Genomic DNA, 14,431 nt, shown 5'->3' with positions numbered 1-14,431 from the left:
TTATCCCTGCAAGCTGCAGGTGCACGCTCGGAACCTGAACGTTCCCTTGGAGCTCAAGGGCGGCCAGTCTCTTCAGCATGCATTGTTGCCTCGCTTTCTGTCTAGTCACATTTATTCGAATAATTTGTTGCATTGTTGCTTTCTTTACAGCAGAGGTAAGTTCTTGTTTGCTGCCTGTGTGTGCCTTTTTTTTATGTCGCAGGCAGACCCCAAGTTCACAAGAGGGCTCTCCTCCCCGCTGCCAGCCGTTAGTCACTGGCCATGAGGTAGGGAAGATAACGAAGCATATTTTTTATCCCTGCAAGCTGCAGGTGCACGCTCGGAACCTGAACGTTCCCTTGGAGCTCAAGGGCGGCCAGTCTCTTCAGCATGCATTGTTGCCTCGCTTTCTGTCTAGTCACATTTATTCGAATAATTTGTTGCATTGTTGCTTTCTTTACAGCAGAGGTAAGTTCTTGTTTGCTGCCTGTGTGTGCCTTTTTTTATGTCGCAGGCAGACCCCAGGTTCACAAGTGGGCTCTCCTCCCCGCTGCCAGCCGTTAGTCACTGGCCATGAGGTAGGGAAGATAACGAAGCATATTTTTTATCCCTGCAAGCTGCAGGTGCACGCTCGGAACCTGAACGTTCCCTTGGAGCTCAAGGGCGGCCAGTCTCTTCAGCATGCATTGTTGCCTCGCTTTCTGTCTAGTCACATTTATTCGAATAATTTGTTGCATTGTTGCTTTCTTTACAGCAGAGGTAAGTTCTTGTTTGCTGCCTGTGTGTGCCTTTTTTTTATGTCGCAGGCAGACCCCAAGTTCACAAGAGGGCTCTCCTCCCCGCTGCCAGCCGTTAGTCACTGGCCATGAGGTAGGGAAGATAACGAAGCATATTTTTTATCCCTGCAAGCTGCAGGTGCACGCTCGGAACCTGAACGTTCCCTTGGAGCTCAAGGGCGGCCAGTCTCTTCAGCATGCATTGTTGCCTCGCTTTCTGTCTAGTCACATTTATTCGAATAATTTGTTGCATTGTTGCTTTCTTTACAGCAGAGGTAAGTTCTTGTTTGCTGCCTGTGTGTGCCTTTTTTATGTCGCAGGCAGACCCCAGGTTCACAAGTGGGCCCTCCTCCCCGCTGCCAGCCGTTAGTCACTGGCCATGAGGTAGGGAAGATAACGAAGCATATTTTTTATCCCTGCAAGCTGCAGGTGCACGCTCGGAACCTGAACGTTCCCTTGGAGCTCAAGGGCGGCCAGTCTCTTCAGCATGCATTGTTGCCTCGCTTTCTGTCTAGTCACATTTATTCGAATAATTTGTTGCATTGTTGCTTTCTTTACAGCAGAGGTAAGTTCTTGTTTGCTGCCTGTGTGTGTCTTTTTTTTATGTCGCAGGCAGACCCCAGGTTCACAAGAGGGCTCTCCTCCCCGCTGCCAGCCGTTAGTCACTGGCCATGAGGTAGGGAAGATAACGAAGCATATTTTTTATCCCTGCAAGCTGCAGGTGCACGCTCGGAACCTGAACGTTCCCTTGGAGCTCAAGGGCGGCCAGTCTCTTCAGCATGCATTGTTGCCTCGCTTTCTGTCTAGTCACGTTTATTCGAATAATTTGTTGCATTGTTGCTTTCTTTACAGCAGAGGTAAGTTCTTGTTTGCTGCCAGTGTGTGCCTTTTTTTATGTCGCAGGCAGACCCCAAGTTCACAGGGGGTTCTCTCTACAATTACTTTTCTTCCATGCACATAAGCTGTGACTGATTATTTGTATGTTCTTGTGCCTGCCCTTGTTTTGTCTCTAGTTTGAGTGGCTATACTATGCATGTTCTCACATCCCCAACATCCCCCCCCCCCCAAAAAAAAACCAACCCTCCCAGTGCCAGTGATGAAACAATAGACCACTATGCAATGGAGCCTACAATGCAGAGGCCAATATTCTGAGGCTTTACTAAAACAACCTCCCTTTTTATATACTAAACACCCCTTCCCCAGCATATATGTAAAACATTTTCATTTTGATAATAAAGAATACGTCACAAAACGATCAGCTTGCAACTTCTTTTATTTCTATAGGCCTCAGCACAGCAACACTGCATTCCTGTTGCGTAAAATACACCAGTTCACTCTGAAGGTACAGTAACATGACTGGAGTACAAGTCCAGCGGAAGACACCAATGGCATGCAGGCACAGTAGCAGCTTCTTTGTTGCGGGCTTAGTGGAGGGGGAAATGCGGTCTATGAACCGTGCTTAGGGGGGAGGCAAACCTTCATGGGGGTTTGATAACTTGCTAGTGCAGTAAAAGTTAACTGTGGCTAGCCCTAGCGAAAATTGCAATAAAGGTTTTTTATCTGTATTCGGTGTATTGGGTTATGGTCCAGTAGGAATAGGTCGTCCAGTAGATCCTAGCGGAACCAACGCGGAAAGAAAGTCGCCTGCTTCTTGGGCATGAGTTGCGGTGACGTGAGGACGGCGCCGAGCTCAGATTGGCTTTGTCAGAAAGAACAGTGGGTAGACCTCAATGCTAGATGCTTAGAGGTCTACCCACTATTTTCTTCAATAAGCCAACAAGTTCTCGGTGCACTGACATTATAACTCCCTGTGTGCATGAAGCAGAAGAGCTTGTGCTCTGTATACGTTTACAGAGCGGGATACGCAAACCCCCGATATACTTCAGACGGATAGGCAGTTCGGATGGCTTGGATGACACAGGAGGGCAGGACTTTCCTGTTGCCTTTGCCAAGCCGCTGCCATATCCACCTGGAGAACTGACGGTATGCCACATACCTGTATTTCCTGTTGGAAGGAAGAGAAGTATGCATGCATAAAATTGTCACAAAATTATGCGATCTCGGGGAGAATTAGTCAACTGAATATCAACCAGCAGATTAGACTAGGCCGAACTTGCAGATAAAAACATTCATGCAGGCCTACATTCTGCATATTCAACCTTACTTATGGGCCGTTCTCTGCCTGAGGAGTTCCCCGTCGTGCAGCTCCATTGCCCTCATGCCATAAGCAATCTGGAGGACGACAGGGTTCAGGATGGCACCAAAAAAGTCTTTGTGGCGCGTGATGCACTTGTTGCCGGCCTTGGCGGTGACCTGGCTGACCTCTTGACAGCACAGGCACTCTCGCGTCGTGGGCATCACAACGCAGTGGCCGCAACTGCACCTTGTAGCATACAATATCGTGCCAGTCAATACCAGCATAACACATTTATCGCCATCCTCGCCAGTTACGGTAGCCAAAGGGACAGTTAGTGGCTGATTAGTGAAGGCACGCGACACCGCACTCACCGTTTAATAAAAAAATATCAGTTACCACTGCGTGTCCTCGCGGCGGCTTGAAGGGTCGTGCGGCTCGGACGAGCTCGTCGAGGCACCCGCTTCGCCGCCTTCCGCGGCAGATTCTTCGCGCGCGGTTGTCTCGCGGTGATCGGCGCGGACGCCTTCCGGCTGGCGAGGCGTGTCCTCGTACGGGCGAAGGCCCAATTCCTGGCAGCGTTGAAGCAACCGACGCTTCAGGTCAGGGTCCATTGCGACGACTATGTACTGTCTAGTCTGCACGACCACGGCACCACGGTGACCACGGTACGTTCACGGTACGACGTGGTACGGCGTGCGACCGGCAGATACAGGAAGTAGCAATGGCTCTCGTACGGGGCGCAGCCAAGCAGCCAAGCCGATCCACTACGAAGGGGCGGGGAGTACCTCTCCTCCGCGCGCCCGAAATGCCGAGAGAGAGAAGTAGTGGAAAGGAGGTGACTACCGACTAAATTGCGTCTGGCGCAGCCAATATTGCTCTAAAAAATTTTTTTTTTCGCGTAAAATTCATTTTTTGACACGCGTGTCCCAACCAGACTGTTTAAAAAAAACTTTTTTTTCCTTTTCAGGGGCCCTTTAAAGTGTTTAGCTACTGGTGTTTGTCCTTTATTTACAATGTCAGACTTATGGAAATAAAATCGCTCTTTCATATAATTTTTAGTTTCTCCTATGTATTGCTTCTTACGCAGCGTGCAGTTAATATTATATATCACATCAGGGGTTTTGCAGCCGATATGCTGTTTAATATTTACGTAGAATATTTACGCTCGAATACGTAGAATATTTACGCTCGAAATTTTATCAGCGGTCGAAACGAACGGGCAAAGTTGGGAAGGAGTGTTGAGGCAAGGACCGCAACCACCGCATGAATTGGGTTTTTTTATATGCGAGAGACATAACATCCTCCCAAGATTCCGATGCTTACGAAATGTGACAAATGGAGATTCGGGAAATATTTTTTTTAAGTTTATCGTCGGCATGTAGGATGTTTAAATGGCGTTTCAATATGAAATTCAGGCTTGATAGGTTCGAATAGTAGTTTATAACCAACGGAACCCTTGTTTCGTTGGAGTGAAGCTGTCGTGTGGATTCAAGGAGTGTGCTACGTTCCAGAGCGGATGCCTTTCTTGTGGCGTCGTCGAGAATAGATGCAGGATATTTTCTTTTGAATAGTGTATTCTTCAAGGACGTTACGTTTTCCTTAAAGTTCGATTCTTCAGAACAAATTCTACGCACCCGGAGGAATTGGCTGTAAGGTATATTATTTTTTTGACATTTCGGGTGGTAGCTGTCATAGCGCAGAACCTGACGTTTGTCTGTAGGCTTTCTGTACAACTCCGTTATCAAATGGCTTCCCATCTTTTTAACGTTAACGTCGAGAAAGTTCAGAGAGTCTGCTGAGTAATTACAGGTAAATTTAATTGTACGGTTGCAACCGTTGAGGTAACTTAGAAAAGAGAGGAGTGCATCTTCAGTGTCATTCCAAATGATAAATATATCGTCAATATACCGAAGATATATGGCGGGAATCTTGGCGTAAGTCCACACAAAGGTCTCCTCAAACTTGCCCATAAAAATATTAGCGTAATTTGGGGACATTCTCGACCCCATGGCTGCGCCTTGAATTTGCAAATAATGATCATCATCAAACATAAAGTTATTGCAGTCTAAAATTAATTCCCATAATCGCAGAATACAGCTACTGTCTGCGAGAGACGAAGGGTGAAGAAAAAGGAATTCTTCCACGGCTGCCAGTCCCTCATTACGTGGGATGTTAGTGTACAAAGAGCTCACATCGATAGTGACCAGAATGCTCTCCTGTGATATTAAGCCGGATCCGTTCATATGGTCGATATGATTAAGAAAGTGAGTGGTGTCCTTTACGTAGGATTGTAGGAGGGGGGTATATGTTTAATACCGTGGTCTACAAATTCTGAATTTCGTTCGATTGGTGTGCCTATGCCTGATATAAGGGGCCTCCCTGGATTGTTGGGCTTGTGAACCTTGATGAGCATATAGAAGACACCTGGATGAGGGTTTTTTGACTGAAGGTAATTATATTGATCGCCGTTAATATTATTGGAATTACGCAGATCTTCAAGTGTTTTGTTAATTATAATACTAAACCGCCGTCTAGGATCGTCAGGTAGACGTAGATAAAAATTTCGGTTTTCAAGCTGGGTCAATTCCTCCCGCATCAGATTTCTACGTAAATAATAAACAGCATATCGACTGCAAAACCCCTGACGTGATATATATTATTAACTGCACGCTGTGTAAGAAGCAATACGTAGGAGAAACTAAAAATTCTATGAAAGAGCGATTTTATGGCCAAGAGTCTGACATTGTAAATAAAGGACAAACACCAGTAGCTAAACACTTTAACTCCGACGACCACGACATTCATACGCACCTAAAAATTATCATCGTGGAAAGTAGTTTCAAAAATGATATTACGCACAAAAATAAAGAGTCCTTTTATATATCTAAATTTAGAGCCCTAACCCCGCTTGGTATGAACATTTCAAAAGGAAACTTGTATAGGCTGTTGTAGGTCTTTAGTTTTTAGTATACTACAGGCAAACCACCTCCCCCATCGCAGAGGAGAGCGGGGGAGAGCTAAAGCTCTTTGAGGGGACAGCTAGAAACATTGGGATGTGGGGACGTCGCCCGGTAACTTCCCTCCTCTTACTTTTTTTTTTTTTGCGGGGAGGAGGGAGATCGTGTTGGGAGGCGTTTCAAGGAGTATTTCTCGGTATTCTGTTGAGCGGTGCCACCCACGTGTGACATTTCTGGTGTCCGTTTGCACACACTTCGGGCTTATTTATGACCTTCGTTTGCTTCGGCGTTATACTGGCTTGGGCTCACTCGACTTGACCCCTGTATGTTGTTATTTTTCTGGATCTGGAGCTCTAACTCTAACTTGACGGAGGCCGTTGCCTGTGATGTATTTTCTTGGTTTCGCTAACGAGTGCCGCGACCGTGTTACCCTTAAAACTACTACTTCTCCTCTTTCTTTTTATGTTTGTTTTGTTGGAATGTAGTTTTTTCATGCTCAAGTGTTTTTACATGTACTATTATATATATGACTTTTTTCTTTCGCTTTTTTGAATGTTCCTCCTCTCCTTTGGTCTCTCTAAAAGCGCCTTGCAACTGTATTTTCTGCACACTTGAAGAAGGGAAGTCTCTTCCCGAAACGTCGTGTATTAAAGCCTCTACTGCTGTTCAAACATTTGTCTACGTTTACGACTTTCTTGGTGAAGACTTGTTCATTAATACAGTTAATGTCATCAAACGGTCAGACAAAACACGAACTGCCACAGCCTCCAATGTAGTATTAAGGGGTACCTCAACGCATGGAGTAGATTGCTGAACCATTATTGCTACCCCACCTGAGGTGTGGGAAGAGTGGAGACGGTCTTTTCGAAAAACATGAAAGTGCCTTAAAAATCCAGAATGGTTTTGATTTAAATGGGTTTCTTGAAGGCAAAAGATGAATGGGTGATGATGGTCTAACAAATAGCACACATCACCATAGTTATGAAACAATCCTCGACAGTTCCATTGGAGGAGGACTTCTTCCATCGTATGTAAGGTGGTATTTTTCAGAAACTGCCTAGCTGAACTTAGCAGTCAATTTTATTTCGATGTGCGTTTTTCTTTTTGGACGTATCTTTCTGCCTACCTGTAGTATCACAGGTGGCCGAGGGTAATGACTCTGAACTCTAGTGGGGCCTGTCCTCCTGGGACTGGGGCCCGCCCCCCCCCCCCCCCCCCCATCGGTTCATCTGGAGCCGCTGCTGGAAGACCCTTAGGGTTCTCCAGCCCAGGCGGCTGGCCATGTATACGGGAGCCACCAGTGGCACGAGAGATACCACGGCATTTAGGTGGCAGGGCTGCAGGGGGTGCACAAGGCACAGTCCCCTGTGCTTGGTTTTTAGTGGATCCCGACGGACCGCCATCCACCTTTCGGATCGAAGGCGGAGATGCTAGCACCGCTCCAGCTGAGGTTGAGGGGGACAAAAAAGGGTCACACAAACCGTCCAAGGACGTCTGTGTTCCCGTTGAAGCTGTTGGCCGTGCAGGTCCCCGGCGCACGGCATCAGCGTAGGAGCCCAATGATTGAAACGAGTAGCGTTTCTTGGCCTCTGGGTAACTGATGTTTTCTTTTGTTTTGATAGTCAAGATCTCTTTCTCCTGCTTCCACAGAGGGCATGCACGTGAGTATGCTGGATGGGGTCCTTTACAGTGTGCACAACACAGTGACCTTTCGCACACATCAGCTTCTTGCTCCGTGCTCCCACATTTTGCGCATGTGTGTCTTCAACGGCAGCTGCGTGAGCCGTGCCCAAACCGCTGGCACCTAAAGCACCTTTGAGGGTTTGGGATATACGGCCGAACGCGACAGTTTATGTAGCCAGCCTTTAAAGACGCAGGGAGACAATGACGCTCAAAGGTGACTGTGAGATGTTTAGTGGGAGTTTCTGATCCATCTTTCCGGAACATGATCCTCTTTACGGCAACTACTCCAGAAGAGCGGAGGGCTTTAAGGATCTCTTCTTCGCTGCTGTGCAGCAGGTCGTCCTCAGAGATGACCCCACAAATGGTGTTTAAAATGCGGTGAGGAGACACTGTGACTTTAAATCTCCAATGGTGTTCAAGGTGGGCAAAGCAAGGTTTTGTTTCTTCGAGTTTACTTCCACAAGCAGATCTCCGGAATACAGTTTTTTTTTGCATTTTTATCGTCTCCAAGGCACGAGCCACGGGCTTTCGGAACAGCAAAAGGTTACAGCTTGGACATTGGACGCTGATCATTTTCTGAATGAAGTACAAAGAACTTCGTAAACATGTCTGATTTAGACTCTTCAGCTATGACAAGAGGTTCGGGGCGCAGGCGCTTGCCTAGTCGCCATGAACCGGGTTTCGGTTTGGGAGGAGGATTTATAAAAACCCAAAAAGACTTCGGCACCTGTGGCGCACCACCCACCACGGAGTCACACAAGGGGACAGGCAACACCTCATAACAGTACGGGCTTTTCTGAGAATGCTGCTCTGCCAGTGCTACCAAGACGCTACAACCAAGTGTGGTTTAGACGAGAGTATTCATTGCCACCTAAGGTTTGCCCTTGCCGCCAAAGAGGGGAGAAAAAGAAGCAAGAGGAATGAGAAAGAAATGAAGGAAACAGTACAGGTAGAAGTGAAAGATCGGAGGGGATAGTAGAAGAAAAGGCGACTTGACCTAATCATCCTGGCCGGGCCTTACCACGACTCCCGTCTACGAGAAGCAGGGGCCGAAGTGGTGTATTGTCTCACCCGGGGGGCCCCGAAGGGTCCAAACCTACCCCGGGCTCGACCCAACCACCAGGATGCCCTTTTTCTCGGACACGTGGAAGCCACGCACAGCCATACGTGGGCGGGCAAACCCGCATGGCTTGGGTTCCCGTGGTGACGCCACTCACCAAACACCTGCTTTCACAGGTGCCCCCTGCGGGGCACTTGCAGGAGTGTGGCTGATTAAGAAATATAGACTTTTTTATGGTAAGCTCCATCATGTATCCCAACCAAGTGTTTTTAATCCTAAATTTAGATTCAATTTAAATGTATTACGTGATGCACCACTCGCTGCGTAAACTCTGTCAAATGGTCACATTTCAAGGTCCCTCCTAAAGAACATACTCGAGAAAAAACTAATATTCCAATTTTTTTTATTTATACTGGTTAATATTGGTTACCGGTAAATAATTTACGGTCATGGTTGACTTTACTGTTTTCATGAGTTTGAAATAACGGTTTCGCCCCGGTTCCGGTTACTAAACAAATTTCGTCCCTAAACGGTTTTCGGTTTCGGTTATGGTTTGAGTCCCTGGTTTTGCGTCTTACTTGACTGTTTGTAACTCATTTTTGTGTTCTATTCAGCCGCAAAGATAACGTGAAATTGAAAAAAACTATTTTTAATTTTACATTCATTTATCAGTATTACGTTTTTTTACATATTAGTTTATTGCTTAGATTTTAATAGACCACAGTTTGTCAATATAGCTCTTTTCTCGAGTTGTATCGTACCAAGGCCCACGATGATTTGGATATATCGTTTTTATAACATATTTCACACCGCCTTGTTAGGGCATCATATAAGAAGGAGAAACAAATTGTGATACAAAATACAACACGCGACAACCCTCTGATCACAAAGACAAATGCAAGAATTACTAAAAATGTAAAACAAAATCACTATTGATGAATACAATACTAGGAAATTATCACGCAAACATGCCTCATACTTGAGTACCATAACGTAGTAATTTAGATGATGTTTTCTTCAATTTCGTTCTATCTGTGATTTCCACAATACAGTGTGGCAGGAAATGGCGAGCTACAACGGGGGGATAAAAAATTGGTTAATACAACTTTTTTTAGGCGTAAGCGAATTTTATGACGATCATACTGTAAAACAGAAATGAGATAAGGGTAACGTAATAACCGCTCTTTAATGGGATCATTAACATATCAAATGTTGGGAGTGTACGCGAGACAAGAAACCTTCCGTCTGGAGTCCGGTGAATGCGAATTCGCTGTATGTGTTAGGGCCGCTACGCTCGCAAATGGTGAATAGTCTTTACATTCGAAACGATATATAATCTTGAAGAGGAGCTGATACGATATCAGCCTACACATATGAGACATGACGAATGATTTCAAAGCTAGACGACGAGCTTCTGTATATGTTAAAAAAAATCTGTTCTTCTAATGAGCACCAATGACCGTCTTGCCTTATATGCGATGTAATTAATATGTTCATGCAAGCTTAATATATCAGAATAAACAACTCCATCGTATTTATATTACTTAACTTTTTCAACGAGTATACTTGATTGTGTAATTGCAACACATTGAGGTTTCGGTCCTTGATACAATCATACATATGCTGATGTTTCGGGTTTAATGGCGCAAGAGCAACTTAGGCCATATTGCGCGAAGGAAGTTATTTTCAAGAGCCTGGCAGTTAGTTCTAAACTTAGTTATCTAGCTAAATCAGGTACAAAATGTCAATTGAACGCAGGAAACTTAGAACGCGAGAAACGGGTACCAGAGGTCTATCGCCAAGCTGCAAATAAGGATGAAATTGAAAGGTGGTTTCTGAAAAGTTCAAGAAAATATCTACGACGCTGATGATCCGAAAATCTACAATTCCACATGATGTGAAGAACAGTTAACTTTTTCCCACACTTTCACAAAGCTTTACTTCTTCACCGCAGACCAAGTGCAGGTGAGTCAATCGGGAATGACCAATTCTCAAGCGGCACAAAAGGGCTTCCGAATGGCGGTCTTTATCGGAGGAACTATGCCACACTTATAAGTTGGGCTTAATAACATGAAGCTTGTTATCAATCTGTGTCCCACTCCAGTTGCCATAACTTATTAATTGAGCTGTTTAAGGCTGGCTTCAGTTCTTGATATTGCAGGCCAAAAAATGTTTCCGTGTAGTTTTTCGCAGAAAGTGCAATGGTGGTCTGCATTCTCATTACCAGGAATGCCCGCATGATTGGGAACCGAGCAGAAATTTAGAAGTTTTCCTGGGTGGAAATCTTTCCTCATCTGAAAATAAAACTTTTGCACAAGAACGTTCTTGCTGTCTGCTAAAGATGAAAAAGCAAAGAGAAGACTTTAGGAACCAACAAACAGAACTGCTTTGGTAATGTTATTTTCTAGAAAAATACTCAACTGCCATAAGGATACCATACAATTCAGTAGTAAAAATAGTTTCTAGAGGGTTGAGTTGGCTAACTTTACTGAAAGTGAGAGAGTAAACTGCACAGCCTGCGCAGGTAGATGTTTTCGAGTCATCAGTGTGAAAGTGGAGATGGACACTATATTTCTTCTCAAGCTCTGTGAACTCCCGCACGGAAACAAGAGGAGGAACAACCTTTTTGCTGTACTTTGAAAGTGTCCAATCACAAGAGATAATCCACAAGTCCTAAGGAACAACCCTATAGGCCTGTCTCAACAAACGAAGCTTCTCAAAAGGAAAATACAACGACCTTGCCAGGCTCTCAGCCCAAAGACTCAGGGGCCGAAGAATGCTGGGCTTATTCTCAAAAGGCACAATGATGCCGAGGTCTGCAGAGCCGAGAAGGAAGGGTTGTGCGGATCACTATAAACTTTGTTGGCGTAACAGAGACTAAGATATTGTCTGCGTCGCTCAAGGGACATCTGATGCCCTTTCAGCATACAAACTCAGGAAGAGCGACGTTCGAAAAGCACCTGTGGCTAGACGCAGCCCCAGGTCTAACATGGTCAAAGCAGATGGTCGTGCCGACGCATACTCCACTGCACCGTAATCCAACCGGAACCGCACTAGAGTGTTATAAATTCCCAGTAGGCATCGTCTGTCAGACCCCCAAGTTGTGTGCGACAGCACCTTAAGAATATTGAAAGATCGAAGGCATTTTTGTTTTAGTTCTTTCAAGTGGGGTACCAATGTTAGCTTCTTGTTAAGTGCCACGCCTAGAAACTTATACGCCTCCTTTACAGTGAAGGAAAGGTTATTAAGATGTAAGGTAGGATCCGGGGACAACCCGCGACGCAGCCGAAAACAACACATACGGTTTTGTCCGGGGAGAAACGAAACCCACTTTCTGCTGCCCACTTACTCATCCTGTTGATTGTCAGTTGCAGTTGACGTTCGCAACTATGGAGATTGCAAGAAGAAACCAAAATTTGCATATCATCCTTGTACAAAGAGTAAGATACTGTCGGTGGTATCACCTTAGCCAGGCTATTGATTTTAACTGCAAAACGTGTGACTCTAAGCACGCCTCTCTGAGGGACACCACTCTCTTGAGAAAACACATCCGATAAGGTGGAGCCCAGGCGGAGTTGGAAAGTACGCCCCATTAAGAAGTTTTGTATTCATCGCAACATGCGACCCCGAACACCGTAAGCATACAGATCCCGTAGGATCCTATAGCGCCACGTTGTGTCGTACGTTTTTTGCAGATCAAAGACGTCATAGAGACAGAGCTGGCGGTGTACAAATGCCTTACGAATAGAGGTTGTAAGGCGGACTAAGTGGTCAAGGGTGGAACGTCCAGCTCGAAAACCGCATTAATTACTGTCAAGCACATTCTCAGTCTCCAAGAAATTAACAAGACGTGGAATAATCATTTTTTCGTAGGTTTTTTCCAAGCACCTTGTGAGCGCAATGGGACGGTAGCTAGTTGGTAGAGAAGAATCCTTGCCAGGTTTCAGAAGAGCGATTACATGAGCCCTTTTCCAAATCTCGGAGAATGCAGAGCAGCACCACAGGGAGCAGCTATATAAGGTCAGCAAACTGCCTAGAATCAGGTGACAGGTGCCTTAGCATCTCATAATGAATATTGTTTGGTTTAGGAGCAGAGTGTTTCTTTAGACTGAGAGCCACTTCGAGCTCAGACAGTGTAAAAGGCCTGTTGCACAGAGCGTCACGAGCACCAGACGGAAGGATTGTCTATTTCTCTGCTGTTGAACTGAACTTTTTAAAAGCTTCACTGCAGTTGTGTAAACAAGAAACGTCTGGAAAATGCTTTCCAAGATTAATTCGCTGAATCTTTCAGAGACGTTGAAGATGATGCAGGGAAAAGAGAAATTCTGAAGGGTAAGTAACCACCCCTAACCTTTCTAAGTCAATCCCACGCTTGTTTTGCCTTTACAAAACTACTCATGGACGTCACATATTTTCTCCAGGAGCTTCCATTTGCTTGGCGTCTTGTCCAGCGAGATTTAGTTCTTTTTTTCTTAAACTCTAGCAAGTTTTTAGAAGTTGCCTATTTGTGAAAGGTGCACCAAGCTTTGTTCTGGGACATTCGTGTTGTTTTACAGTCATATTCCAACCATTGCTTGCATCTCTTAGGAAGACGACCAGACGTTTGAGGATTACTTCCTGTGGCTGCACTTATTATGAACTCTCTGACTTGCAGTGTTGCTTCATCTTGGTTCATGGTTGAGAGTATAGAATCAATCAGTGCCTCCAATTGAAAAATGAACCAATCCGCCTGGTCCAGTTTCCACCTGGGCATTCGCGTTAAGAGTCGGAAGAGAGAGAGTTTTTTTTTTCTAAAAAGCTCCCAAAAGGATTAGTAAGAACCTTCGATGAAAAGCATGAAAGTAATGAAGGTGAAGTAATAGAAAGGTTCATAGATGTAAATGAGTTGTGAGCTGAACTAAAAAAGTAGGTTCTCTCCCATTGAAAATGCAAGAGTTAGATGATAATAAAAACCGCTCAATTACTGGGCCTCGAGTGTTGAGGCGAGTACTGCACGTCATTGGGTGATGGGCATTTAAATCTCCTAAAATTAAGAAGAGCTGAGGAAGCTGCCCTACTGGCGCTTGGAGTGTGCGAAGTTGGAATGTAACGTTTGGTGGTAAATAAATGGCCACAATTTTTAAGAGGCGATCTAAAAGGCGAACCGCTACAGCTTCGTGTGGTGTGCATATAGAAACCTCCGAGCAGGCAACCCCACTCTGCACGACCACTGCGACACCACCACAACTGGAGTTAGACGGTCTTTGTGGAACACTTGATGACGTTGCAAAATCCTTACATGATGTGTTTAATGAGTTTCTTGTAAATAGAGGGCAGTAGGCCGAAGATCATCCATGAAATAATTATCATCACCGATGTTGGGTAAGAGATCTCGACAGTTCTAATGCATAAAATGCAAGTTTCTCGAATAGGCAAAAAGTACATGAATAAATGAATAAAGAGGAAGAGAGAAAAAAAAATTAATGCTCGCGATTAAAGAGGTAAATTGATCTAATCTGTCTGGAAGCAGTCGCAGGTTTCTTCCCTTTAGATTTACGGCTTGTGGTTTGCCACTCTATGTCTTCGTAATCAGACGCAGGAGTAGGCGGATCGATAGCCATGTCCATCGCCTCTACCTGCTCAGGAAAGACTTTGGGTCTAGAGATTTGTTTAGGCCCGCAGCACGGGGTGAAAAACCCCGTCCACGACCGCCCCCCACTGAAGATGCAGGGAGGATACTGGGCGTGATATTGCCGCGCGCCAAGTAGGCACCGCAGCCGTAGCACAACGGTTATTGCGCTTACCTCCCACGCGAAGGGCCAGGGTTCGATTCCTGGCCGCGGCTACGCATTTTTGTTTA

The 14,431-nt window shown here is 45.3% G+C and overlaps 1 protein-coding gene across 1 annotated transcript; it reads right to left on the bottom strand.

The window, feature by feature from the left end:
• Positions 1-2,016: 2,016 nt before the first annotated feature.
• Positions 2,017-3,183, bottom strand: LOC115326151 (P2X purinoceptor 7). Its single transcript, XM_029986893.4, has 2 exons — positions 2,920-3,183; positions 2,017-2,760 (listed from the first exon to the last, which is right to left on the bottom strand). Exons 1-2 carry the CDS (start codon positions 3,174-3,176, stop codon positions 2,604-2,606), a joined length of 414 nt encoding a protein of 137 aa, XP_029842753.3. The 5' UTR covers positions 3,177-3,183; the 3' UTR covers positions 2,017-2,603.
• Between the last annotated feature and the right edge of the window lie 11,248 nt (positions 3,184-14,431).

The sequence above is a fragment of the Ixodes scapularis genome, unplaced genomic scaffold (genome assembly GCF_016920785.2).
Source record: "Ixodes scapularis isolate PalLabHiFi unplaced genomic scaffold, ASM1692078v2 PGA_scaffold7__128_contigs__length_106722199, whole genome shotgun sequence".
In the NCBI taxonomy this organism is placed as follows: domain Eukaryota; kingdom Metazoa; phylum Arthropoda; class Arachnida; order Ixodida; family Ixodidae; genus Ixodes; species Ixodes scapularis.
This window is presented reverse-complemented; position numbering and strand designations above follow the sequence as displayed.

What these genes read in the sequence shown, in the direction of transcription:
- LOC115326151 (XM_029986893.4), bottom strand. Translation starts at nt 3,176, where the DNA reads ATGCTGGTATTGACTGGCACGATATTGTATGCTACAAGGTGCAGTTGC. An exon ending in AGGCAGAGAACGGCCCATAA is followed by an intron (nt 2,761 to 2,919) that starts GTAAGGTTGAAT and finishes TCCTTCCAACAG; the next exon opens with GAAATACAGGTATGTGGCAT.